The 26,781-nt window shown below is 32.7% G+C and overlaps 1 protein-coding gene across 1 annotated transcript in view; it reads right to left on the minus strand.

Moving 5' to 3' along the window:
* Window positions 1-5,903: 5,903 nt before the first annotated feature.
* The window catches only part of LOC127698999 (centrosomal protein CCDC61-like), a 49,957-nt gene continuing 29,079 nt past the window's right edge, over window positions 5,904-26,781 (minus strand). The window contains exons 10-15 of the mRNA XM_052202797.1: window positions 23,264-23,352; window positions 18,888-18,920; window positions 18,172-18,311; window positions 9,608-9,648; window positions 7,979-8,064; window positions 5,904-6,776 (exon numbers count right to left, since the gene is read on the minus strand). Coding sequence (XP_052058757.1) covers window positions 6,679-6,776; window positions 7,979-8,064; window positions 9,608-9,648; window positions 18,172-18,311; window positions 18,888-18,920; window positions 23,264-23,352 — 487 coding nt within the window. The 3' untranslated portion in view covers window positions 5,904-6,678. The remainder of the gene's footprint in view (window positions 6,777-7,978; window positions 8,065-9,607; window positions 9,649-18,171; window positions 18,312-18,887; window positions 18,921-23,263; window positions 23,353-26,781) is intronic.

Genomic DNA, 26,781 nt, shown 5'->3' on the forward strand with positions numbered 1-26,781 from the left:
AATAAGTAAGGTAATGTTAACGGACCAAGTGGATGTTCATAAACTCTGCAATATTTTCAATTCCAGACTGCAGTTGTTTGCTGTTTTTTTCCCATTGCATTTTTAACTAAATAAAAGGTCCACAAAAGCAAACGTGCATGATATTAAGTAGTATGATATTTTTTTTTCTTTTCTGTGTGAATATAAAATATTTTAGTTCTAAAAACTATGCATATATATGAAGAAAAGACACCAAGACCATAACAATGTTTTTTTGCGTGCACCTAAAGACACTAATTAACTAAACTGCCTATTCACGGCGTAAATATTTAAAAAAAAAATGTTACTCCGCTTCTAATTTATTGTAATAAAAAGATTTTTTAATTCAATCAAAGACTAAGAAATGAAATTTTATTTGCAAAGTAGTCTAGGTAAACCTTTGTATGAAACATAAATATATATTGAATAATAAACAGGCCATTGATATAAATGTTTTCATTGGATGATAAAACGGTGCTTTGCTCCTCCCAATCTTAAGGTAATAATCATTTCATGGTTGAGATAGCAAGGAAGCTAACCAAAGATTCTACCTTTAGCTACACACTCGTTAGAATTGGCTGTAAAGGGTAACAACTCACTAAGGGGGGGGGGGGGGGCTCCAGTCATGCTTCAGTGATTCTCTATATAATCAACCAAATTTTTCCCACAAAAGCGGGGGCCCGAGCCCCCAGCCCCCCCCCCCTGGATCCGCCTATGATAACCCCCAAAAGCCAATCCTAACCATCCCTTTGATGTATGGAAACTTGTGGTATACTTTCAGAGAGATCCATACACTTAAAGGGAACTAGCTACGAGATATATAAAAAAATATACAATACGATTTTTTTTGTTCAATCATTAATGAAAGTGAAATAGTGAAATAATATATCGCTTTTAGCAGCAGTATGGTTCAATTTCGTCAAAAAAGCTAAGAAACACTGAGGATGAATTATTCACTTGCAAGTGAATAATTCGACCTCATTGAATCCGTATTCATGTGAACTTCAATTTAACCCCTTGGCTAGAGATGGATACCGCATGCATTGTGCGTGTTCAATTATTTAAAGGAAAAGAATGTTAACATTGAAAGTGAAAAAGGTAAATCATTTGATTGACTGATTCGATCCACAAAAAAATCATTCTTATACAGGTAAAAACGATGAATAACATATATTTTTAAACTATAATATGAAATTAAACAGACCTAGAAAAATCCAAATGCACGAGTCTGCTGTCTATTTATATCTGTATTTATGTTTATATCGCTTATATGGCAATCAAACTCGACAGTTAATTATATGGTGTCTAGACTAAAATACACACGAAACGAAGCTACATATTATCGAGCCCATGCCCGGAATATTGTTTATTTTAGACTTTTTTATAATTTGGATAAATGTTTTACATTGTTAAAAATCAAATATGAGAATTTGAGTCAAATCGGTGAACATGAATTTGACAGCTAGTGCCCCTTTAAACACAAATTATTGTCTGGAAGTTACAAAAATGCTTATTTTCGGCCCCTTTTAAGCCCCTTATTCCTTAACTGTTGGTACCATAATCCCCAAAATCAATCCCAACCTCCCTTTTGTGGTATTGAACCTTATGGTAAAATTTCATAGAGATCCATTCACTTAAACTAAAGTTATTGTGCGAAAACCAATGTGTCGTCGGACGACGACGACGACGCCAACGTCATACCAATATATTTTGCGGTCGTATAAAAACCCAGGCAAACCAAGCACCGTCCGACCCAAACTTGAATATTCTTATTCTGTTTAAGACCCTCACACAACCGAATCGGTATCCAAGATTGAGATTGTCCAACGATGAGCTGCTCGGTATGTCTGCTACAGATACCACAATACAAGTAATGTTACAAATATGCTTACCGCAACAAATTTACCATCAGTGAATAGCAGAACGTAGGCTACGCACAAGATTGGTAATGATGTACAAGATATCATCTTAATTGGTGCTATTCCATCTGACACACTAATACAAGTAGACTCAAGAACCAGGAAAACCCATACAGTCACATACAAGCATGTATATACATCCAAGGACTCATACAGACACTCATACTTTCATACACAATACCACAGTGGAATCAGCTTCCTGTAGTACTTGTTCATACACCATCAGTTGTTAGCTTCAGTGAACAGCTCACTCTTATTGTTCTCTGTACTATTGTTTAATAGCATAACTTAAAGATTGTACATAGTTTTAATCACAAAATTGTTATCATTATTGCATTAAATAATTATTTTCTGTTGAATTTGGGGGTAAAATGTAATAAATAGTCCACGTATGCAACAGTATGTAATCATCGGATGTCGATAGAATATTGTATATAAACTAAAGAAGAATGCCTCCTTGGGATGATTCAAACAAAAGGTATGCAACACCAATTTGTAGATATCTGTACCCAGATTTATAAGTGTCAGTGTCAGTGTGACAAACGACCGCAGATTCGTAATATAGCGAATGTTCGCGACCGAGTGTCATTTAAAAAAAAGCAAGATGGGTACCTTGTGTATATAAAGGTACATTGTATATAGGAAAAAAACAAAAACAATTCCGAGACAAGAGCCTCTAAGATGTACGCATAAGCCTTACAATCATTCCGTACGCAAAATATGGGCTAGCCCATTGCTTACAGTATCTGACAGACCTAACCAAGAAAACTAAACTTTGACCAATGAACTAAGAAAATGAGGTCAGTATTATATGAACTCTGCCAGACAGACATGTATACACCTTGAAATCATTCCATACACCACATATAGTAAACCTTTTGTTTATAGCATCTAAGAAACGGACTTAACCTTGAATTTTGAAACATGAAAATGAAGTCAAGGTTAGATGAAACCTGCCAGACAGACATGTACACCTTACAATAATTACATACACTAAAGATAGTTGAACTACTGCTTATAGTGTCTAATATACGGACTTGGTCACTGATTCATAAACTGGGATCGAAATCAGGTAATCCCTGTCTGACGGACATGTAGACCTTCAAGGATCCCACATACAAATTATAGTTATCGTATTACTAGTAATAGGTGAGAAATTCACATGACAAAAAAAAGCAGTCGCTAAACCATGCAAAGGAAGTCAAGGACAGACGGAAACTTCGTAACATAAGGCATCTGCTGTATGCAAGGTATAAAGCAAACATGTCTTCTATCCCATGAAATATAAAGTTTTATACAAATAGTTGATGCGGTCACTGGATTGCAATCCCTAGGGTTTCGCAGGCGAGACAAAATCATCATATTTTGATATGACAACCTCACGTTATCAGATAATGAATACTCCCTAAAATTCCAGTTTATTAGACTCAAGATGTACATTCAGTACTAGTACTTCATTCAGATGATTTAAATCACTTACACATAAACTAGGTTTTAACGGAAATCGAAACCTATACCAGTATAAAGGTTTGCATGATATGAACCTATAAAATCTATTTTAAAATTCTTGAACATCTGTATCCTGATGTAAATAAACACCATGTAACACTAAAGGAATAGGGGGTCATGAACACAAGAAAGTTTGCATGATAGTTGTCTCATCAGCAATCGTTTTTATTATGAATTAGATATCCGCCTATTGTATGAAGTGATGGATAATATCATATTTCTGCCCTTAAGATACCTGTGTAAATTTGCTGTTTGATTGCTTTCTATAAGACTCCTTGTCTTAAATAATATCTTCCACAAAAAAAGAGAGAAGATAATTGTGCAATACCAGCAGAATCATTTTGTTTATATGTTAATGTTTGAGTAGTCGTGATTTTGCCGTTTTCTACTACCATTCTTTTTGATAAAAGTTTGGTACCTACATGGATTCTTTTAAAATAAATTAAGGAATAACTTAATATGTACTGTTATACACTTACAAAATTGAGAATGGAAACGGGGAATGTGTCAGAGACAACAACCCAACCAAAGAGCTGAAAAACAGCACAAGGCCACCAATGGGTCTTCAACACAGCAAGAAAATCCCGCACCCTCATGGTTGTACATCCTCTAGATACTGATAATATGGAAAAGCACACGGTCAGGCTTTTCTCGCTGTTTATGACCTCTTAACTTTAAATCCCTAGGATGCGTACTGATTGATATTTTTGTCTTTGAAAACGTGGTTTATTCTACCGTATTTGGTCGTGTATAATCCGCACATTTTAATCCATTTTAATTAGTTGATACAGGGGGTGCGTATTACATAAAAGTGTAGACAGGTTTCGAATTTATCACAAAAAAAAAAAATTTTTTAAATATCTTTTTTTCTTCATTATTGTAAATTTGAGACCTTTTTTTATTTTATTCATTTATTTCTATTTTTTTAAAACTTTTTACTTCATTATTGAATATTCAAAGTACAGGTGTGACATCTTGCATGAATAATCTAAAGGGGTAATAAAAGTATGGGTGTGTAGCAATTAAATAATCATGTAAAATTTTGACAGGTGTTCAATATAATAACCTCAGGCTCCAAATCAACATGAGCAATGCAAAGAAAATATAGGATTAAAGAGTTTTATAATATTATTAACTGCAAATCAATTTAGATAAATGTTTGATCTCTATTTTCTTTTGTTCCATAATATTCCAATTATTTCTTTTATAATATTTGAACAGTGCACCAGCTTGGACAAGCTTAGACAAATGTTGATTTTAAAAAGGGATCTTTTTACAGGTGTTCAAAAATTTACTTTTATAAATAAATTTTAATTACATAATAAAAGCTCTACCATTTCATTGTTTATGACTTTAAATTAATTAAACAAAAAATATTACAAAAAAAGATTTGATTGAACAAACAATCTTCTATATTATTTTTTTCTTTCAATAGACTTTAATGAAGATTAAATACATGGTTTAATAATTCCCTATCAAAGCCTTTTTACAGTGAACTAGACTTTTTTATCTTTTCTTTTTAGCTTTTTTTTAATACTTATCTAAAAAAAAGTTTTTTAAGTAGACCTTTTTTCCCGATTTTTGGGGAATGAAAATGCGATGCGTATTATACACAACTACGTACTATACATGGCCGATTACGGTAAGTTTAAAATGGCTTTGAACTAGTTTTCAGTAACTGTGGGTACTCTTAGATCTGTACATCCTGTTTTGCCTTTTTTTTAAGGTTTTTGTTGTGCTTTGTTCCAATCAGATAAGTCAAGTCCTTTATAATTGATATTTAGTGTTTGTCCTTATGTTGTTCTGTTACACCATTGTCCCAGGTTTAATAGGGAAGGAATAAGGGCTCATTAAATACAGTTAGATTCAAAATATTAAAGAACCCCAGAAATTCAAGACGTTGAATTAAACCTCATTAAAATTGGTTTGTTGTTTTGGGGCATTTTTTTCTAAACCGTTAGGGTCATAACCCCCAAAATCAATCACAACCTTCCTTTTTTGGTATGGAACCTTGTGGTACAATTTCATAGCGATTCATAGACTTATACTAAAGTTATTGTCTGGAAACCAGAAAATCTTAATTTTTGGCCCCTTTTCCAAAACTGTTTGGGCCATGACCCTCAAAATCAATTCCAACTTTTCTTTTGAGGTATGGAACATTGTGGTAAAATTTCATAGAGATCCATACACTTATACACAAGTTGTTGTCCTGAAACATGAAAAATGCTTGTTTTTGGCCCTTAATTCCTAAACAGCAAGGACAATAACCCCCAAAATCAATCCCAACCTTCCTATTGTGGTATGGAACCTTGTGCTTCAATTTCATAGAGATCCATAGACTTGTACTCAACATATTGTCTGGAAACCAAAATGTCTTCGGATGACGACACAGACATCGCCATAACATAATACGAACACAAAAATTTTGCAGTCGTATAAAAATACATCACAACAGTATTTAAATAAGATAATTTTTAGTCATTCAAGGTTATTCATTTCTATACATTCAAGTTAAATGCAATTTTGTATGATTAAAACAGTTTATAAATAATATATTTTATCTACACACATAGCAAAACATCAATGGTCCACAGTTGTATTATATAAGTAATATTTTTTATATAAATAATCTAACATTGCTTGTCTAGCAATAATTATATTTATAGGGAAACCAAAAGGAAAAGGTACCAAACTATCCTATGGCGTTCCGATAACAAGGGTCTCCTAAGAGCTTGAAGCGCTCACCAGGTAAAGATATATCATTTTTATATTAAATTCTACCTTTATTCTAATCAGTTGTCTTATTTTTGTAGATATAGTATTATGGTTGTTTTTGCAGTGCACAGTTTGTACTTATCAATTACAGTTTTCGAGATCATTCAAAATCACAAAAATTAGTCACAAATCGTCATTTAAGAGCAATAACTTCTTAAGGTGTCATCCAATAAATAATTTCAGTCATATTGGCATTTTTGAAGCTTTTGTATAGCGAAATCTTGGCCAGATAATAAAATCTTCATCAGTAGTTACTGCTGATTTTAATAAAATAGTACACTTTTATACTATTTTATTAAAATCAGCAGTAACTACTGATGAAGATTTTATTATCTGGCCAAGATATAGTAGACAAGATTCTACAAGTATGACATGAACATCCATGTACATGTACAAATAAGTTTTTATAGTAGCATCTACTTATACATGTTATAACCAAAATATAAATATTCCAAACTCAGTCTATACTGCTTTTCATAAGTTGTTGAAGTTTACTAAGTCTAGCATCAATTTCAGAAATCTCAGCAGATCCATTATAGTAGTCACTATCTTCACCTACAATACATTATAATAATGTCAGAAAGTCTTCCAATATCAATAACCGAATTATACTGAAGAATAAATAAAAATACTTTTGATGAACAAATGGTGAAAAATACCATATTTATTGCTTTTTGTGTTTTTTCCTGTGCATGTTCTGATTTTGTGTCATCGATGGATACCCCATATCCTTTCTTTTCTATTCTAAATGATATGAGTTTGAGGAAACAATGAACAGTTTAAATACATACTGTTGTTGATTTTATTTTTTGGGGTTATTTTGTGGATTAAAATTAATTTACTAATTTCTATGTTGAAACAATACAGAAATGTTTCTTTTTCTGTACAAATAAACTATGGGCATTGCACAGGATCATGTCTTCCTGCACTATTTAGGATCTTTCTAAGTGAAATCAGTTAATAAGTACAGTTGCTGATATTAGAATGTAGGACAGCATGATTTTTATATGTTCAGCTTAATTTCAGTATCTGTAAGCATTCTTTGATACTCTTTTATTTATAATTGTTTTACTAGTACCCATTTTTTTACCATCAGTTTTACCACAGTTATAGAGTGAAAATCCTTTCTAAACTTATTTTATCCTTCAGCTTTCTAGCTGGTGTTTGTTTTTCCACTGATTGAGAATAAGATCTAAAAAAAATCATGCCTAATGATTATGTGCCTGTTTCAAGTCTGGAATTTTGTCAATCATTGTACTTAGTTGTACTTAATGTTTGATGGTCTTCAGGCAATTCAGTGTTAATGGCAGACTTTGATCATCTCTATTAAATTCATTATCAATATCTCTCCACAATATTAGATTTTGACATATTGCATAAACATTTGTCTATTGCTGAAGACCTTATGCTGACCTTGAGATACTGTTTAGTTTTGTTGTTGTTGGGTTGTGTTCATTTCATATAAACTGCTCCTAATGATTGAAGATATGTTGCTTAGAGGATACTATTAACCATGTAAACTAAAAATCTACAAACTGAAATTACATAAACTTTTTAATGTTTTGAATAAAACAGTTTTTACTGTAAACATTTGGGAAGTAAATGATGCTTTAGTTCAAAAGGTTCTTGCATTTGTTTATTTAATGGATTACAGAATAATGCCATATAAAGGTCACAGAGTATGTCACTAATATCACAGTGTATACTTGTTATCTGATATAAGGTTAATTTCTTCAACAGACTATGCAAATGTATACCTGCACTATCTACATAGTTTTCTTTGTTCTTGACACTTCTCTTTCGTTTAGTTCTGAAATCATTGTCAGGTGTACTTGACAATGGAGTGTATAGTTAAGGCAAATACAACATTTTATTGACATTAAAGATCCTCGGATTGGAGAAGAATATACAGTACAATTGATACAAATAAAGTCTACAACTGTAAATTATATGACCGGCTAAAATATATAAAGTTAATTTTGTCGTTTCAACCATAATGGGTTACTGAAATATCCTGATTGGTTTTAAAACTTCTTCAATTTTGTGAAGTTTTAGAAACAGAAATATTCAGTCTGTAAGATCCCCAAAAGACAACAAATAATTTCATTTTTACAATTTCACATACAAACAATACATTTATTCACTGTATTCAACAAAGTAATACTGGTTAAACAGCACAGACAGAAAGACATCAATAATTAGAGTTGATTTCACTCAATAAGGCAGAGACACAGACAAGGTTACTTCACACCTCAACTTTCAGTCCCATCCCTACTTTTGGCTTCTTATTCCAAAATATATAACACAATCTCCCTACCCTTTACTGCCATCTATTGCATAATATTTTAACTAGGTATTAAAACTAGATGGATGTTCACTGCCACTCCTTACAGGTCTTCAAAAAACCTTTAAATATACATCAACATACCGGTACTTGTTCAACTGTACTCAGTCAGACTAGGAAGTCACTAATGTTTGTTATAACTTGTGTCCAATCTCTTTTGCTACTTTTGTAAATAAAATATGTTGAAACTAAACTCACACTCTAAAGCAAGAATAGATGAAGGAACAAGTAAAACTGTGAGCTATTGCTCACTGGTGATTCCCCCACCGAAATATTTCGGTAAACGGGAAGTTGTTGAGTGATGAATCTGAAAACGAATCACACGGTATAGCTGACTTATATAAACCCTAAAACCAAATTTCAGAAATCCTTGTCAAGTAGTTCCTGAGAAAAATGTGACGAAAATTTTCAACTTGGCTATCATGTGTAAAATAATACAAGTGTTCGGTAAACAGGTAGTTGTTGAGTGATGAATCTGAAAAGCATCACACAGTGTAACTTACTTATATAAACCCTGAAACCAAATTTCAGAAATCCTTGTCAAGTAGTTCCTGAGAAAAATGTGACGAAAATTTTCAACTTGGCTATCATGTGTAAAATAATACAAGTGTTCGGTAAACAGGAAGTTGTTGAGTGATGAATCTGAAAACGCATCACACATTGTAACTTACTTATATAAACCCTGAAACCAAATTTCAGAAACCCTTGTCAAGTAGTTCCTGAGAAAAATGCGTCGAAAATATTCATGGGACGGACGGACGGACTGACAGATGGACTGACGGAAGGACAGACAGAGGTAAAACAGTATACCCCCACTTTTTTAAAGCGGGGGTATAATTATTTACGTTGATCTATATTGAAATTAAAACTTAAGAAGACTGCAATGTCAACCATTGACAAGTTTTTTTTGCTCCTTTTTTCTGAGGATCAACGTGGGTAAAATGCAATAAATATTCTGTGGGTAATAAATCATTATAAATGTGAAGGGAAGAACTAAAATCATTTCATTATTTAACCTAAGTATACTTTAAAAAAAGGATATTCTTTTACATTATTCTTTGTTCTGCTTACTGTTTTCTGTGGCTGTAAAATAATATTAAAAAAGTTACATACCATCAATATACATTTTTCCTACCTTAGTATAAATTAAACTACTGTAAATTCAGAAATTATTGCATGTATTTATTAGAATGAACAAAAATGCGAGATTGATTATTGTGATTTTCAGAAAAGCTGCATACAGATATATCTTTCTGATATCAGAACGTGAGTTATTATTATCGCTATACTTATCCAGTTGCATTATTAGTATCAATAAAAACCTCGCAATAACTTCTGAATTTACAGTAAATCATAAAGGAAAAGGTCCGGTAAGGGCTAACTTTGGCCTAAAATTTGAAGTACATCTGAAGAAAGATTTTTGACATTTTTTAAACACTTAAGTGTCTATTTCAGTCGATTCAATGAGTTTATGTAAATGATTTGAACTGATCATTTGGTCATTAAAGTCGCTCAAATTTAAGCTTAAAAATATGAAAATCTATCAAATATGCCATATAACGTCACTTTTCAGATGGTTTTTGTCTAAAATGTAAGTGGCCGCATTTGTGTTCAGTCTCTCAACCTTTATATATGTTATGTATTATCATCAAATACAACATATATTTAAATATTAAGACTGAACACAAGTGCGGCCACTTCCATTTTAGACCAAATCCGTCAAAAAAATTAGCGCAAATGCTAAAATTGTAAAGATTTTAGTAATTTTGCCTGAATTAACAATGTTAGTACCTGATGCATGTGCATTGTATTGTCAAAAACAGCCTATATTTATGTAACAAAAATATTCTACTTTCCAATTATTAGCTTAAAGTTTACATTTTTAACAAATTTATAAAAGTGCTATATTTTGGGGCCAGAAAGGGGTCTTACCGTGCCTACTCCTTAATTATAACTAACAAAAACAGACCTTAGTGACAACTAATGATAGTTTGAATGAATGTAAGGAAAAATGAATGAAAAATGCTAAACAACAGTTGTGAAATATAGCTTCCTAACATATTAAAGTTCATTCAGATAAATAAAACTAATTTTTATATAATCATAAAACTTATCCAGAAAAAATAAAATGCTCCGCAGGGCGCAGCTTAATACGACAGCAGAGGTCGAACCCTGAACAGTTTGGGCAAGTATGGACACAACATTCAAGCTTGATACAGCTTTGCATTTGGATTGTGATTAAATATTTGACACAGCATAGGTTTCTGACACAGAATGAATGTGGTCTAAGAACTTAAAAATTTTAAATTGGACATTCACCTATTATGGTCCAATATCCAAAATCTAAATACATGGTTAGATTCAGCATATCAAAGAACCCCAAGAATTCAATTTTTGATGAAATCAAACAAAGTTTAATTTTGGACCCTTTTGACCTCAATGTGGACAAAGTTGATAACGGGGCCCAAAAATCAAAAATCTAAATACATAGTTAGATTCAGCATATCAAAGAACCCCATATATTCAATTTTTGTTGAAATCAAACAAAGTTTAATTTTGGACCCCGATTTGGACCAACTTGAAAACTGGGCCCATAACCAAAAATCTAAATACATGTTTAGATTCAGCATATCAAAGAACCCTAAGAATTCAATTTTTGTTAAAATCAAACTAAGTTTAATTTTGGACCCTTTGGACCTTAATGTAGACCAATTTGAAAATGAAACCAAAAATTAAGAATCTAAATACACGGTTAGATTCGGCATATCAAAGAACCCCAATAATTCAATTTTTGATGAAATCAAACAAAGTTTAATTTTGGACCCTTTGGACCTCAATGTGGACCAATTTAAAAACGGGGCCCAAAATCCAAAAACTTAATACACGGTTAGATTCAGCATATTAAAGAACCCCAAGAATTCAAGAATAAAACCCCATTGAAATTGGTCAAGAAATAAGCAATTTATATGAAGTATCTTCTTTTGCACAATACTGTGCTATTAAATATTTCTTGCTATTGCGCAATACTGTACAATTGACAATTTCTTGCTATTGCGCAATATTGTGCTATTGGATATTTCTTGCTATTGCGCAATACTGTGCAATTGAAGATTTCTTGCTATTGTGCAATACTGTGCAATTGAAAATTTCTTGCTATTGCACAATACTTATTATATAATAATTTACACATCCTGTTTGGTGTGTATCTCCTACCATATCATTATTATTTGCTTTTAAATATAAATCAGAAATAACCAACTTAAAATGGAAAATTTTAAAAGAAAAAAAAAAGGAAAAAAAAAAAAAGGTAAAAAAACCCCCCCCCCCCCCCAAATTTTTTGAACCCCCTTATGATTCATCACCCCCAAACTCAATCCCAGCCTTCCCTTTGTGGTATGGTACCTTGCAGTACAATTTCAGAGAGATCCATACACTTGAACACAAGTTATTGTCTGGAAACTAGAAAAATGTGTTTTTTAGCCCCTTTTTGGCCCCAAATTCCTAAACATTTAGGGCAATTACCCCAAAACTCAAACCCAGCTTTCCCTTTGTGATATAGAACCTTGTAGTACAATTTCAGAAAGATCCATACACTTACACACAAGTTATTGTCCTGAAACTAGAAAAATGCTTGTTTTTTGCCCCTTTTTGGCCCCTAATTCCTAAAATATTGAGGCAATTACCCCCATCATCAATCCCAGCCTTCCCTTTGTGGTATGGTACCTTGTAGTACAATTTCAGAGAGATCCATACACTTGAACACAAGTTATTGTCTGGAAACTAAAAAAATGCTTATTTTTGGCCCCTTTTTGGCCCCCAATTCCTAAACGTTTCAGCAATTACCCCCAAACTCAATTCCAGCTTTCCCTTTGTGATATGGAACCTTGTAGTACAATTTCAGAAAGATCCATACACTTACACACAAGTTATTGTCATGAAACTAGAAAAATGCTTGTTTTTTGCCGCTTTTTTGGCCCCTAATTCCTAAAATTTTGAGGCAATTACCCCCAAAATCAATCCCAGCATTCCTTTTGTGATATGGAACCTTGTGGTACAATGTCAGAGAGATCCATACACTAACACACAAGTTATGTCTGGAAGTTACAATAAAATGCTTCGCTGGGGCGCAGCTTGATACGACCGCAGAGGTCGAACCCTGAACAGTTGGGGCAAGTATGGACACAACATTCAAGCTTGATACAGCTCTGAATTTGGATTGTTATTAAATATTTGACACAGCATAGGTTTCTGACACAGAAAGAATGTGGTCTAAGAACTTGAATTTTTTTAATTTACCTATTATGGTCCAATGTCCAAAATCAAAATACATGGTTAGATTCAGCATATCAAAGAACACCATATATTCAATTTTTGTTAAAATCAAACAAAGTTTAATTTTGGACCCCAACTTGGACAAACTTGAAAACTGGGCCCATAATCAAAAATCTAAACACATGTTTAGATTCAGCATATCAAAGAACCCCAAGAATTCAATTTTTGCTAAAATCAAACTAAGTTTAATTTTGGACCCTTTGGACCCTAATGTAGACCAATTTAAAAAACAGGACTTAAAATTAAAAATCTAAATACACGGTTAGATTTGGAATATCAAAGAACCCCAATAATTCAATTTTTGATGAAATCAAACAAAGTTTAATTTTGGACCCTTTTGACCTCAATATGAACCAATTTGATAGCGGGGCCCACAAATAAAAATTCTAAATTCATGGTTAGATTCAGCATATCAAAGAACCTCATATATTCAATTTTTGCTAAAATCAAATAAAGTTTAATTTTGGACCCTTTGGACATTAATGTAGACCAATTTGAAAACTGGACCCAAAATTAAAAATCTAAATACACTGTTAGATTCGGCATAACAAATAAATAAATGTGATCAAAGATTTTACAAATCTAATGCGCCATACTGTGCAATTAAAGATTACTTCTTGAAATTTTTCAATATTTGAAATTTGAAAAAAAAATAATATTTGAAGAATAATTCTTTTTAATTTCTGAAATCTGAAATGAGAAAAAATTGGCCCCCCACAATTTCTTTTTATCCCCCCCCCCCTTTTTCCCCCAAAAAAATTCTTTCCCTCAAGATATGGTCATAATCTCAATTCAAATTTCCAATGGAGTTGGCAACCATAATTACCCATTTAAATTTACCATAGTGCTAACTTAATCTATTTTATAATAGAATTAATAAAAATATAGTGTCAAATCTTTCATATGGATTTTTTTGTAAAAAAAAAAGATGAAAACATTTGCAGATATTTTTACTGGTCTTCCTTTATAAATATGCATTTCTTTAAACATAATTTAAAAGCAGAGTAAGGGAAGTAACCAAAACGTTGTATTTGGATTACCTCCCTTACACTGTTTTAGATTATCTTTATTGTTCATTAACCATTACTTTATACATAATTTAAAAGCAGTGTAAGGGAGATAATTTCAATGATGTATTTGATTTATCTCCCTTACACTGCTTTAAATTATGTTTTGTACTAAAGTATTTGTCCATTAACCAGGACAACCTTGTTTTTCCCCCTTTTTTGCCCCTAATTCCTAAACGGTTTGAGCCATAACCCCCCAAAGCAAATCCTAACCATCCCTTTGTGGTATGGAAACTTGTAGTATAATTTCAGAGAGATCCATACACCGTTCCACAGTTATTGTCTGGAAACTAGAAAATGCTCATTTTTGGCCCCTTTTTGGCCCCTAATTCCCTACGACGACGACGCCAACGTCATACCAATATACGACCACAAAATTTTTTTGCGGTCGTATAAAAATGCTTATTTTTGGCCCCTTTTTGGCCCCTAATTCCTTTACTGTTGGTACCATAACCCCCAAAATCAATCCCAACCTTCCTTTTGTGGTATTGAACCTTGTGGTAAAATTTCATAGAGATCCATTCACTTAAACTAAAGTTAGAGCGCGAAAACCAATGTGTTTTTCGGACGACGACGACAATGACGACGACGACGCCAACGTCATACCAATATACGACCACAAAAATTTTTTTGCGGTCGTATAAAAATCACTGAAAGTTCATTGAATACCCAAGACACTACAGATATTTTCATGAATAAAATATAGAAGATAAAATTGAGAATGGAAATGGGGCATGTGTCAAAGAGACAACAACCCGACCATAGGGCAGACAACAGCCGAAGGCCACCAATGGGTCTTCAATGCAGCGAGTAACTCCTGCACCCGGAGGCGTCCTTCAGCTGGCCCCTAAACAAATATGTATACTAGTCCAGTGATAATGGACGTCATACTAAACTCCAAATTATACACAAGAAACTAAAATTAAAAATGATACAGGACTAACTAAGGCCAGAGGCTCCTGACTTGGGACAGGCGCAAAAATGAGGCGGGGTTAAACATGTTTTTTGAGATCTCAACCCTCCCCCTATACCTCTAGCCAATGTAGAAAAAACAAACGCACAACAGTACGCACAGTAAAACTCAGTTTAAGAGAAGTCTGAGTCCGATGTCAGAATAGGAAACAAAAGAAAATAAACAAAATGACAATAATACATAAATAACAACAGACTACTAGCAGTTACTGACATGCCAGCTCCAGACCTCAATTAAACTGATTAAAAGATTATGTCTTCATCATATGAATATCAGGCACAATCCCTCCTGTTAGGGGTTTAGTATTATACCATCATAAAATATATGAGAAGAACATAACCCGTGTCATGCCAACAACTGGTTTTAGAATATATATGTTTAATTCCGATGCAAAGACCCTATAAGTGAATCAATATTAGAGCCAAAATATGCAATCTTTAATGACCTGACAACAGTATCGTAACTATATCCCTTCTTAATAAGTCTGTTTAAAGGTTTTGTTAGCTTTTGAGGTGAATACTGACATTTTTGTGCCTTGTAAAGAATATTACCATAAAAGATTGGATGTGAAATACCCGAACGTATAAGATGTCTGCATGTTGAGTTATATTTACGAATGATGTCCTTATACCGATGATAAAATTTAGTAAATGTTTTGAAGAGTTTATGATATCGAAAACCCTGGTGTAATAATTTTTCAGTAATACATAAATTTTTCTCGCTAAAATCTAATATGTTGTTACATACACGAGCGAATCGTACAAGTTGAGATATATAAACACCATAAGATGGTGACAAGGGAACTTTACCATCTAAAAATGGATAATTAACGATAGGAAATGAAAAATCATCTCTTTTATCATAAATTTTTGTATTAAGCTTCCCGTTAATGATATAGATATCAAGATCGAGGAAAGGACAGTGGTCATTGTTAGTATTTGCTTTATTTAACAGTTGTTGTTTCGATGGGTCTTTGCTGATTTTAGTCATAAATTGTAACTCCTAACAATACAAAAACAGGTCTGCAATAAGTGGTGCACAGTTAGTCCCCATTGGAATTCCGATAACTTGACGATATACGGAATCTCCAAAGCGAACAAAAATGTTATCAAGTAAAAATTCAAGGGCAGATATAGTATCAAAGCATGTCCAATTGACATAGTTCTTTTGTTTGTTGCTACTAAAAAATGACCTAAAAGAGTTTGAACATATGTATTCGCATTCCGACTTTTTAAATGCCACTTTAATTAGGTGTGTGAATTTTTTCTTAATAAGAATATGAGGCAAAGTGGTATATAGGGTAGAAAAATCAAAACTTTGAACAGATTCAAAATCACCAATATATGCATGCAATTTATCAAGTACTTCCAACGAGTTTTTGACACTCCAAAAGTAATTAATTCCACTATTTTCAAAGGCCTTATTTGAACAATTTATTATCAGGTTTTTGATTGTACCAAGTGTACTAGTATGTAGAATAGACAATTTAGTAGTGGAACAATGACTTGAAGACGAAATAAATCTATATTTGTAAGGTGATTTGTGTAGCTTCGGAAGCCAGTACATAGTTGGGACTTTCATTGTATTTGGTTCTGCTTGTAAAGAAGTAGCTAATAGTTTATGTTTGTTACAGATATCGTTTTCTGAAAATGAAGTCAGTTGGAATGTTGGTGAATTCGTGATTTCCTTTTGCAGACTAGAACCTCAATGTAAAATTTACATCAAACTATAATGATATTATTAGCAGCTTTATCAGCCGGGACAAAAACAAATTCCTTGGCTAGTTCTTTTAGTTTATGTTTGATACGAGAAATAGGATTTTTATGGTTGTTGTTAAGAGTAAAATGTTCTTTAAAATGTTGTATATGTATATCAACTATCTTCATTACTGAATTGAAAAAAGAGTCCAAAGATTTTTTGTCAGCTTTTTCCCGTTTTATCCATTTCAAACAGTAAGCACGAAGTGAGTCGTGGATGATATTATGGCACTCATTCCAATTAATAATTGACCGGGGACGATATTTAGGTCTTTTACTGAGGAATGATTTTAACTCTCGGTCGCGAACAATGTTAAGGTCTCCTGTTATAACATGGGAAATGGGGCCATAAGTGTATTCGGAATTACTACAATTACATGACGTAGGTGTATTTTCACTGATATTTACATCTTTACAGACTTGGCTATAATTAAACACAAATATACCAAGAGTGCACACGCTGAAATGACTCATCTGCTTTACTATCCATGATGATTTTATGTTGTTAGTCCTAAAGACAAAGTTCTACTTTGAGTATCACACAAACCTAAACATTATCAATGATCCATGAAAATTAAGTCAAGGTCAGTTAAATCAAGTCAGGCAGACATGTACACATTACAATCATTCCATACACCAAATATAGTTGACCTATTGCTTATAGTATCTTAGAAGAACTACTGAAACCTAACATTGACCAATGAACCATGATAATAAGGTCAAGGACAGAAGATACCATTCGTACAGACAATTCCCTCTTAAAATCATTCCATACACCAAACAAAGTTGACTTAATTGCTTATAGCATAAGAAAAACAGACCAAAATACAAACCTTAACATTTACCAATGAACCGTGAAAATGAGGTCTGTTGAAACCTGCCAGACTGACAAGTACACCTTATAATCATTCCATATACCAAATATAGTTGACCTACTGCTTACAACAACTTATTTGAGAAACGGACCTCATAAATGAAATGAGATCGAGGTTAGGTGAACCCTGTCTGACAGACATGTAAACCCTGCAAGGAACCCATAAATCCTATTATTCATAATAAGGGAGAAATTCACATGACAAAAAAACTTCTCTTTCATAATTTCTACTGAAAAATAAATAATAAATAAGTTCTTTTTATATAAATAAGAAGATGTGGTATGAGTGCCAATGAGACAACTATCCATACAAGTCACAATGTGTAAAAAGTAAACAATTTTTAGTCTTGATAATGTCTTTTAATCATAAACAGACATCTGTCTAAGTTTTATAAAATTCCAAGAAGGTTTAACAAAGTAATTGATGGCCCAAAAAAACTTTAACCACAGACTGAACATAAATGTTGAAACTCTGACAACAGAATGTAGGATCACTTTGTGTTGCTTCCACAACAAATGTTGCTGGCTCTACAATAAACGGTTATTACAAGTTTTTAATATATTACTTAATTGATCTATACAATCTCAGGTAATCTAACTTACAATATCTGGGCTTGACATATATGAATTTGCTGATCGATTATTCCTGTTTGATGACCGAACTGAATTTCGGTTGTATGTTCGCAGTCTTGAATAGGATGAGTCAGAGAATCCACCATCACTGAATTCACCTTGACTGCCTACTGTAATGACATACATGTGTAATATGAACTGAGAAAATTTAAAAACAAGTGCATCACTAAATTGGGATTAAACCATTACAGTAAAGCAGTTGTCCTTATAGTATACATGAAATAATATCTTTTTGAAGGGAACTTTCAAAGAAGATAACTTTTTTAAATGAATGTTTCAGAACTTTTTTATATAGTTTATTGCATTTTAATTGTTAACTAATGATTTTATGAATGGAAAATCAGGTAAGAAATAATTGTAAAATCCTGATATGTAACTGCATAATTTTATATCACTCAGTAGCCAGTGTCTCTGTACTGGCATGTTTTAAATGATAAATCAAGACTTAAAATTTTCCAAGAAAAAATCATGTAACTGAACTAAAACTAAGTTTGCAACTTCAACAAAATTGACCTTCATCAATTCATGTATTTGGTTTCCCAAAGTTTTGGTTTTCAGCAAACCAGAAGACATTTATTTCAGTAACATATGATTAGAATTGAAATCTCAATTATACTTTGATGTTACAAAGTGTTTTTATGTAATTTTCAATACTTTCTATATCTATTCCAAAATATTTAACTTACATGATGATGTCCGAGATCTATTTCTACTGCCCCCTGCAGAATAAGAACAAACATTTTTTTTTCATTTTAATCACAATCAAGAGACAACTGACCCATACCCCGAAAACATTACACTTACAAATTAAATAAGATTAAGGAGGAAGTCAATGACTTTATAAGTTATAGTATACACCGTATTCTTTAAAGGGGCATTAGCTACAAGATATAAAAAATATCAAAATATGATTTTATTTTGTTCAATCATTAATGAAAGTGAAATAGCAAGGTTGGCAAAAAAGCGGTCAATACTAGTATTGACCATGCCGGCGGTAAATACCGGGAAATACTGGCAAATACTGGTCAATTGAAATTTTGATAGGATTTTACTATAAAAACTAGTCCCTACCTCAGGTCAATTACTTGGTAAATGGCTAGATATAGTCACAAGGCAGAAAGTCACTTATTTACTACATTGTACTAGGACAAAAATTTACAATTAATTAGTTCATGAAACATGGTTTAATGAAGATTTATCAAATATTAATTAAATCAATTCAAACAACAGATATAGTCATTAACACCATGAAGTCAGTCTCTATAAAGAGACTATATAACATCTGGTTTTCTTAAGTTATTTTGAAAGATGCAATTAAAAAATAAAAAAAAATTGTTTTATATATTTATTAAAAAAAACAAACCATTTCCTGCATTTAGAAGATTTTTATCATGCTGTTGAATAGTCAGGAATTAATTCATTGTTTAAAACAATCTTCAGAAATCACTTTTATGACTTTTTTCCTGTTATGTCAACATTTGTTAGGGGACAGTTGTTATAGTAATTAAACTTTTGACACCTGTTAGCCATATACTAGGTAATGCTCTGATAATCTATATTGCTAGTCACTTGTAATTCTATTTACCTGTAAAATTCAAACCTTTTCAAGAAAAAAATAAAAATATCTTGATTTATACATGTTAAAATAACTGATATAGCAATTTTATATGTATACCAAAAGTATGCAATATTATTACCCCTAAGAACTAAATTAGTAATTTATAATGTTTTAATAATTAATAACATACCAATATCATTCATTTTTATAAACTGAATCATGTCAAAGGAATAAAGTTTTCCCTCATCAACCAATTTTTTACTAAAATTGATAGATAAGTCAGTCATAAGAAGCATGAAAATTTCAATTGACCAGTATTTGCCAGTATTGACCACTTGGGGAGTATTGTCCGGGGCGGCAAATACCACTGGTAAATACCGGGGGCGGTAAATACCGCCCAACCTTGTGAAATAGTGAAATAATAATTTGCTTTTAGCAGCCAGTTTGGTTCAATTTTGTCAAAATAAGCTAAGAAACATTGCTGATGAATTATTCACTTGCAAGTGATTGCAACTTTTTATAATTTGGATATACGTTTTAGTATGTTATTCATCAAATATGAGAAATTGAGTCAAATGGGTGAACATGAGTTTGACAGCTAATGCCCCTTTATATTTGCTTTTTTCGCCATTAACATGTGCATAAATTATCAATAAATATACTCAGAGTTGATCAGTCAAAAATAAAATTTAGAAAGATCACAACACTTGCTACAAAAATGAAATATGGTGGCAAAAAATTTCTTTAGTTTTACTTTGAAAAAAATTATGAGATTTTATCAAAAGTGAATGTTTTCTTTCAAAAGCATCTTCATTTTGGAAACAAATTTGTAAGGGGTTCCGCAGAACCCTGTGTTTCGCCTGCAATTGCTGCTGTCAGTGTAAAAGTGTAATGTTGACCTAAAAAGTTAGTCCATTTATCAGTAAAATACAGAATTTAAAAAAAGTTCAAACTTTTTCTATAGATGCTATTTCTTGGTCTTGAAGTTTAGCTTCTGTCCAAGTTACATAACAATCTATGAAGGTTTACACATTTATTATGTCAAAAAAAATTTGATCCCAGACTGTCTGTAAATGTTAACTGTAAACAAGAGTGCACACGTTAAAATGTCTCGCCTTCTTTACTAATCATTGATATGATGTTGATTGTCCTAAATATAAAGCTTTATTACAACTGTCACATAAACTTAACATTAACCAAGTAAACTAAACATTGACCAATGAACCATGAAAATGAGGTCAAGGTCAGATGAACCATGCTAGGTAGGCATGTACAGCTAACAATTCTTCCATACAACAAATATAGTTGACCTATTGCTTATAGTTTAAGAAAAACAGACCAAAACACAAAAACTTAACATTGAGCAATGCACCTTGAAAATGAGGTCAAGGTCAAATAAAACCTGCGTGACTGACATATAGATCATAAAATATTTCCATACACCAAATATAGTTGAACTATTGCATATAGTATTAGAAAAAAAGACCAAAACTCAAAAACTTAACTTTGACCACTGAACCATGAAAATGAGATCAAGGTCAGATGACACCTGCCAGCTAGACATGTACACCTTACAATCAATCCATACACCAAATATAGTAGACCTATTGCATACAGTATAAGAAAAACAGACCAAAACACAAAAACTTAACCATAACCACTGAACCATGAAAATGAGGTCAAGGTCAGATGACACCTGCCAGTTGGACATGTTCACCTTACAGTCCTTCCATACACCGAATATACTAGACCTATTGCTTATAGTATCTGAGATATGGACTTGACCACCAAAACTTAACCTTGTTCACTGATCCATGAAAGAAGGTCGAGGTCAAGTGAAAACTGTCTGACGGGCATGATGACCTTGCAAGGTACTCACATACCAAATATAGTTATCCTATTACTTATAATAAGAGAGAATTTAACATTACAAAAAATCTTAACTTTTTTTTCAAGTAGTCATTGAACCATGAAAATGAGGTCAAGGACATTAGATATCTGACTGACGGAAACCTCGTAACATGAGGCATCCATATACAAAGTATGAAGCATCCAGATCTTCCACCTTCTAAAATATAAAGCTTTTAAGATGTTAGCTAACGCCGCCGCCACCGGATCACTATCCCTATGTCGAGCTTTCTGCGACAAAAAACGCAGGCTCGACAAAAACTACGTCCATCTATCAGAAAAGTATGAAAATGAAAATAATATATTTTCAAAATTTTGCTTCAGACATTATCTCTTAATCATAAAAAAGCTTCTGCCAAAGTTTCATAAAATTGTATGAATGTTTGACAAAGTAATTGATGAGTAACAAACTTTAACCACAGACTGTATCTACTTGTTAACTGTAAAAAAAACTAAGTCCTTTTTTCAGTTAAATAAGGAAAAAAGGTTTGACAAAGTTATTGATGACCGAAAAACTTTAACCTTTAAATATCAGTAAAATACAGAAAAATGAAAATAAATATTTTCAAAAATTTGCTCTGGATACTGTCTTTTGGTCATAAACAAGCTTCTGTTCAAATTTAATAAAATTCCATGAAGGTTTGACAAAGTTATTGTTGTCTTAAAAAAATTTAACCACAAACTGAACCTTAATGTTGACGCCACCGAAGCCAAAATCTAGGATCAATATGTCTGGCTTTCGCTATAAAAATGTTGCAGGCTCGACAAAAATAACATTTTGGCTTGGATTCTATTGTACTTTTTTAAAAATTGAGTGAGATCACCCTTTATGAATTTCTTTTATATTTTAAGATTGATATTAAACCGTGAATTCTATGCATTTTGAACAGGTTTGACAAAATCATGATCCATAAAACAAAAAGACAGGGTTTTTAAGCTCTCATTCAGCTACTGTGAGCATTCCTATTGTATTACTCTATTCAAATAATAAGATTAGATATGGTTCAAACTAATGCATGTATATAATCAAAAGACAAAAAACAATAATTAGTGATAATGATTTATACTAACCACCTTATAATTTACCCAAATTTATTATAAAATGTAGTCAAAATACTTGTAACTCAAAGATCCCTAAAAGTATTTATTTTAATTAGACATGATGTAGTCACTTAAGGATCAAGCTTCCAACAATGTGAGAAAATTCAGTAGTACTATTAAAGATGTTGTTATGTATATATTGTCCTGGTTTGTTATGGTTCTTAATGATATACTTCCAACTTGTGGTTTACTGATTGTATTTTCAGTGTTTGCAATAACAGTTGTTTCAGCCTGTCAAGAGCAGAAATATGCTATCAACGGCTGCTTGTGCTGATATTTCTTTGTTCTGTAGGGTTTTTACATAACCTCTACTATGGTCATTTGAGCTCTATTCATAAGAATTTCCTGAGCTTTCTCTTTAGTGCAAGATAATTCTCATTATTTATGACCCAACAGTTACCACAGATTATTGTCTCTGTACATTTACTAAAATATTCATTACTTTTATTCCAATATGTTTGAACAAAAAATAATAGCCTCCCATAAATATCTTACCTGATAATTGACTATAATTTATATAACTTCTTGGTGAAGCTTTTGTCTTGACAGAATTCCCTGAGGTTTTTGATCTTGATGATCTCTGTCTGTTATAGAAAAAAGATTAATGTCTTTTTAGAACATAAAATTTTTTGGTAAAAATTTTTGAGTATATGCTTCAGTTACAGGAACAGGAATAAAACATACGCCACAATCTAAGGTGAAATCTACAATAACAAATTCCACAAAAAATGGCAACATTAATAGGCATTGTAATAACAAACAAATACAAGAGGCTGTCAGAGAGACAGCAAACCGGATTTTCCTGCAGAGGTAGAACCCTGAAAAGTTGAGCAAGTATGGACACTATATTTAAACTTAAAACAGCTCTGAATTTGGATTGTGATTGAATATTTGACACATCATAGGTTTGTGACACAAAATGAATGTAGTCAAAGAACTGATATATTTGAAATTGGACATTTAAATACCTATCATGGTCCAATATCCAAAATCTAAGTACATATTAGAATCAGCATATGAAAGAACCCCAAGAATTCAATTTTTGATGAAATCAGAGACAGACAAAATTTTAATCTAGGACCCTTTGACCCTCATTGTGGACCAATTTGATAAAGGATCCCACAATCCAAAATCTCTCAATATATGGTTAGATTCAGTATTTCAAAGAACCCCATAAATTCAATTTTTGTTGAATCAAACAAAATTAATTTTGGATCCTGATTTGGACCAACTTGAAAACTGGGCCTAAAAATCTAATATTTAAATAGAGTTTAGATTCAGCATTTGAAAGAACCCTATATATATATTTAATTTATGTTAAAATGAAACACAGGCTAATTTTATCCATAATATTTTCTGTGCAAATGGAAATAACTCAAACTGGATAAATAGTTCTCTAAAATAAGATATGATGCAATTTTTCAAATTATAATCAATAACAAACAACCAGTGATGACTAAGTTCTCTAAAATTAGACATGAAATAACACTCAAACATTGTTAGAATCAGCATATCAAAGAACCAAAGAATTCAATATTTGATGAAATTAAACAAAAGTTTAATTTAGGACCCTTTGGACCTCAATGTGGTATTATCTTATTAATAATGAAAAGCTCAACCGTTTACAAGTTCTTAAAGAGGAGGGGGGTGGGGGTGACCCAAGGGGACTCACCTTATATTTCATTTGATTTGTTTTATTGTCCCATACAAGAATATATATGGTTTCGGGGTGGGGATCTTGACCATTTACAAGTTTTCAAAAAGAAGGGGGGTGGGGGTTACCCCAGGGGATTTTCCCTCAATTTCATTTGATTTGTTTTATTGTCCCATTCAAGAATATATATGGTTTAAAGGTGCGGATCTCAACCGTTTACAAGTTATCAAAAAGAAGGGGGGTGGATGTTACCCCCATGGACTTTCCCTATATTTCATTAGATTTGTTTTATTGTCCCATACAAGAATATATATGGTTTAGGGTAACGATCTCGACCGTTTACAAGTTCTCAAACAGGAGGGGGGTGGGGGTGACCCCAGGGGACTCACCTTTTATTTCATTTGATTTGTTTTATTGTCCCATACAAGAAAATATATGGTTTCGGGGTGGGGATCTCGACCGTAAACAAGTTTAAAAAAAAAAAGGGGGTGGGGGTTTCCCCAGGGGACTTCCCCTCAATTTCATTTGATTTGTTTTATTGTCCCATTCAAGTATATATATGGTTTAGGGGTGGGGATCTTGACCGTTTACAAGTTCTCAAAAAGACGGGGGTGGGGGTGACCCCCATGGACTTCCCCTATATTTTCATTTGATTTGTGTTATTGTCCCATACAAGAATATATATGGTTTAGGGGTGGGAATCTCGACCGTTTACAAGTACTCAAACAGGAGGGGGTTGGGGTGACCCCAGGGGACTCGCCTTTTACTTCATTTGATTAGTTTTATTGTCCCATACAAGAATATATATGGTTTCAGGGTGGGGATCTTGACCATTTACAAGTTTTCAAAAAGAAGGGGGGTGGGGGTTACCCCAGGGGACTTCCCCTCAATTTCATTTGATTTGTTTTAATGTCCCATTCAAGAATATATATAGTTCAGGGTGGGGATCTCGACCGTTTACAAGTTATCAAAAAGAAGGGGGTGGATGTTACCCCCATGGACTTCCCCAATATTTCATTTGATTTGTTTTATTGACCCATACAAGAATATATATGGTTCAGGGGTGGGGATCTCGACCGTTTACAAGTTATCAAAAAGAAGGGGGGTGACCCCCTGGACTTCCCCTATATTTCATTTGATTAGTGTTATTGTCCCATACAAGAATATATATGGTTTAGGGGTGGGGATCTCGACCGTTTACAAGTTCTCAAACAGGATGGGGTGGGGGTGACCCCCAGGGGACTCGCCTTATATTTCATTTGATTTGTTTTATAGTCCCATAAAAGAATATATATGGTTTCAGGGTGGGGATCTTGACCATTTACAAGTTTTCAAAAAGAAGGGGGGTGGGGGTTACCCCAGGGGACTTCCCCTCAATTTCATTCGATTTGTTTTAATGTCCCATTCAAGAATATATATAGTTCAGGGATGGGGATCTCGACCGTTTACAAGTTATCAAAAAGAAGGGGGTGGATGTTACCCCCATGGACTTCCCCAATAATTCATTTGATTTGTTTTATTGACCCATACAAGAATATATATGGTTCAGGGGTGGGGATCTCGACAGTTTACAAGTTATCAAAAAGAAGGGGGGTGAGCCCCTGGACTTCCCCTATATTTCATTTGATTAGTGTTATTGTCCCATACAAGAATATATACGGTTTAGGGGTGGGGATCTCGACCGTTTACACGTTCTCAAACAGGATGGGGTGGGGGTAGCCCCCAGGGGACTCGCCTTATATTTCATTTGATTTGTTTTATTGTCCCATACAAGAATATATATGGTTTCAGGGTGGGGATCTTCACCGTTTACAAGTTTTCAAAAAGAAGGGGGTGGGGGTGGTCCCGGGGACTCCCCCAATATTTCGTTTGATTTGTTTTATTGTCCCATACAAGAATATATATGGTTTAGGGGTGGGGATCTCGACCATTTACAAGATAAAACTCAAATTTATTTCCATGAACCAGTAACAAAACACCAAAATAATTCTCTAAAATTAGATATGACTTAACCATAAATCTCTAAAATTAGATATGATTTTATATCTATCAATTAAACACATCACTTTTCAAAACAAATAATTCAAACTTATTTCCATAAACCAGTAAAAAACCAGTAACAAAACACCAAAATAATTCTCTAAAATTAGATATGACTTAACCACTCATAAATCTCTAAAATTAGATATGATTTTATATCTTTCAATTAAACACATCACTTTTCAAAACAAATAACTCAAACTTATTTCCATAAACCAGTAAAAAACAAGAAACATAACACCAAAATAATTCTCTAAAATTAGATATGACTTAACCACTCATAAATCTCTAAAATTAGATATGATTTTATATCTATCAA

The sequence above is a fragment of the Mytilus californianus genome, unplaced genomic scaffold (genome assembly GCF_021869535.1).
Source record: "Mytilus californianus isolate M0D057914Y unplaced genomic scaffold, xbMytCali1.0.p SCAF_4, whole genome shotgun sequence".
Lineage (NCBI taxonomy): Eukaryota > Metazoa > Mollusca > Bivalvia > Mytilida > Mytilidae > Mytilus > Mytilus californianus.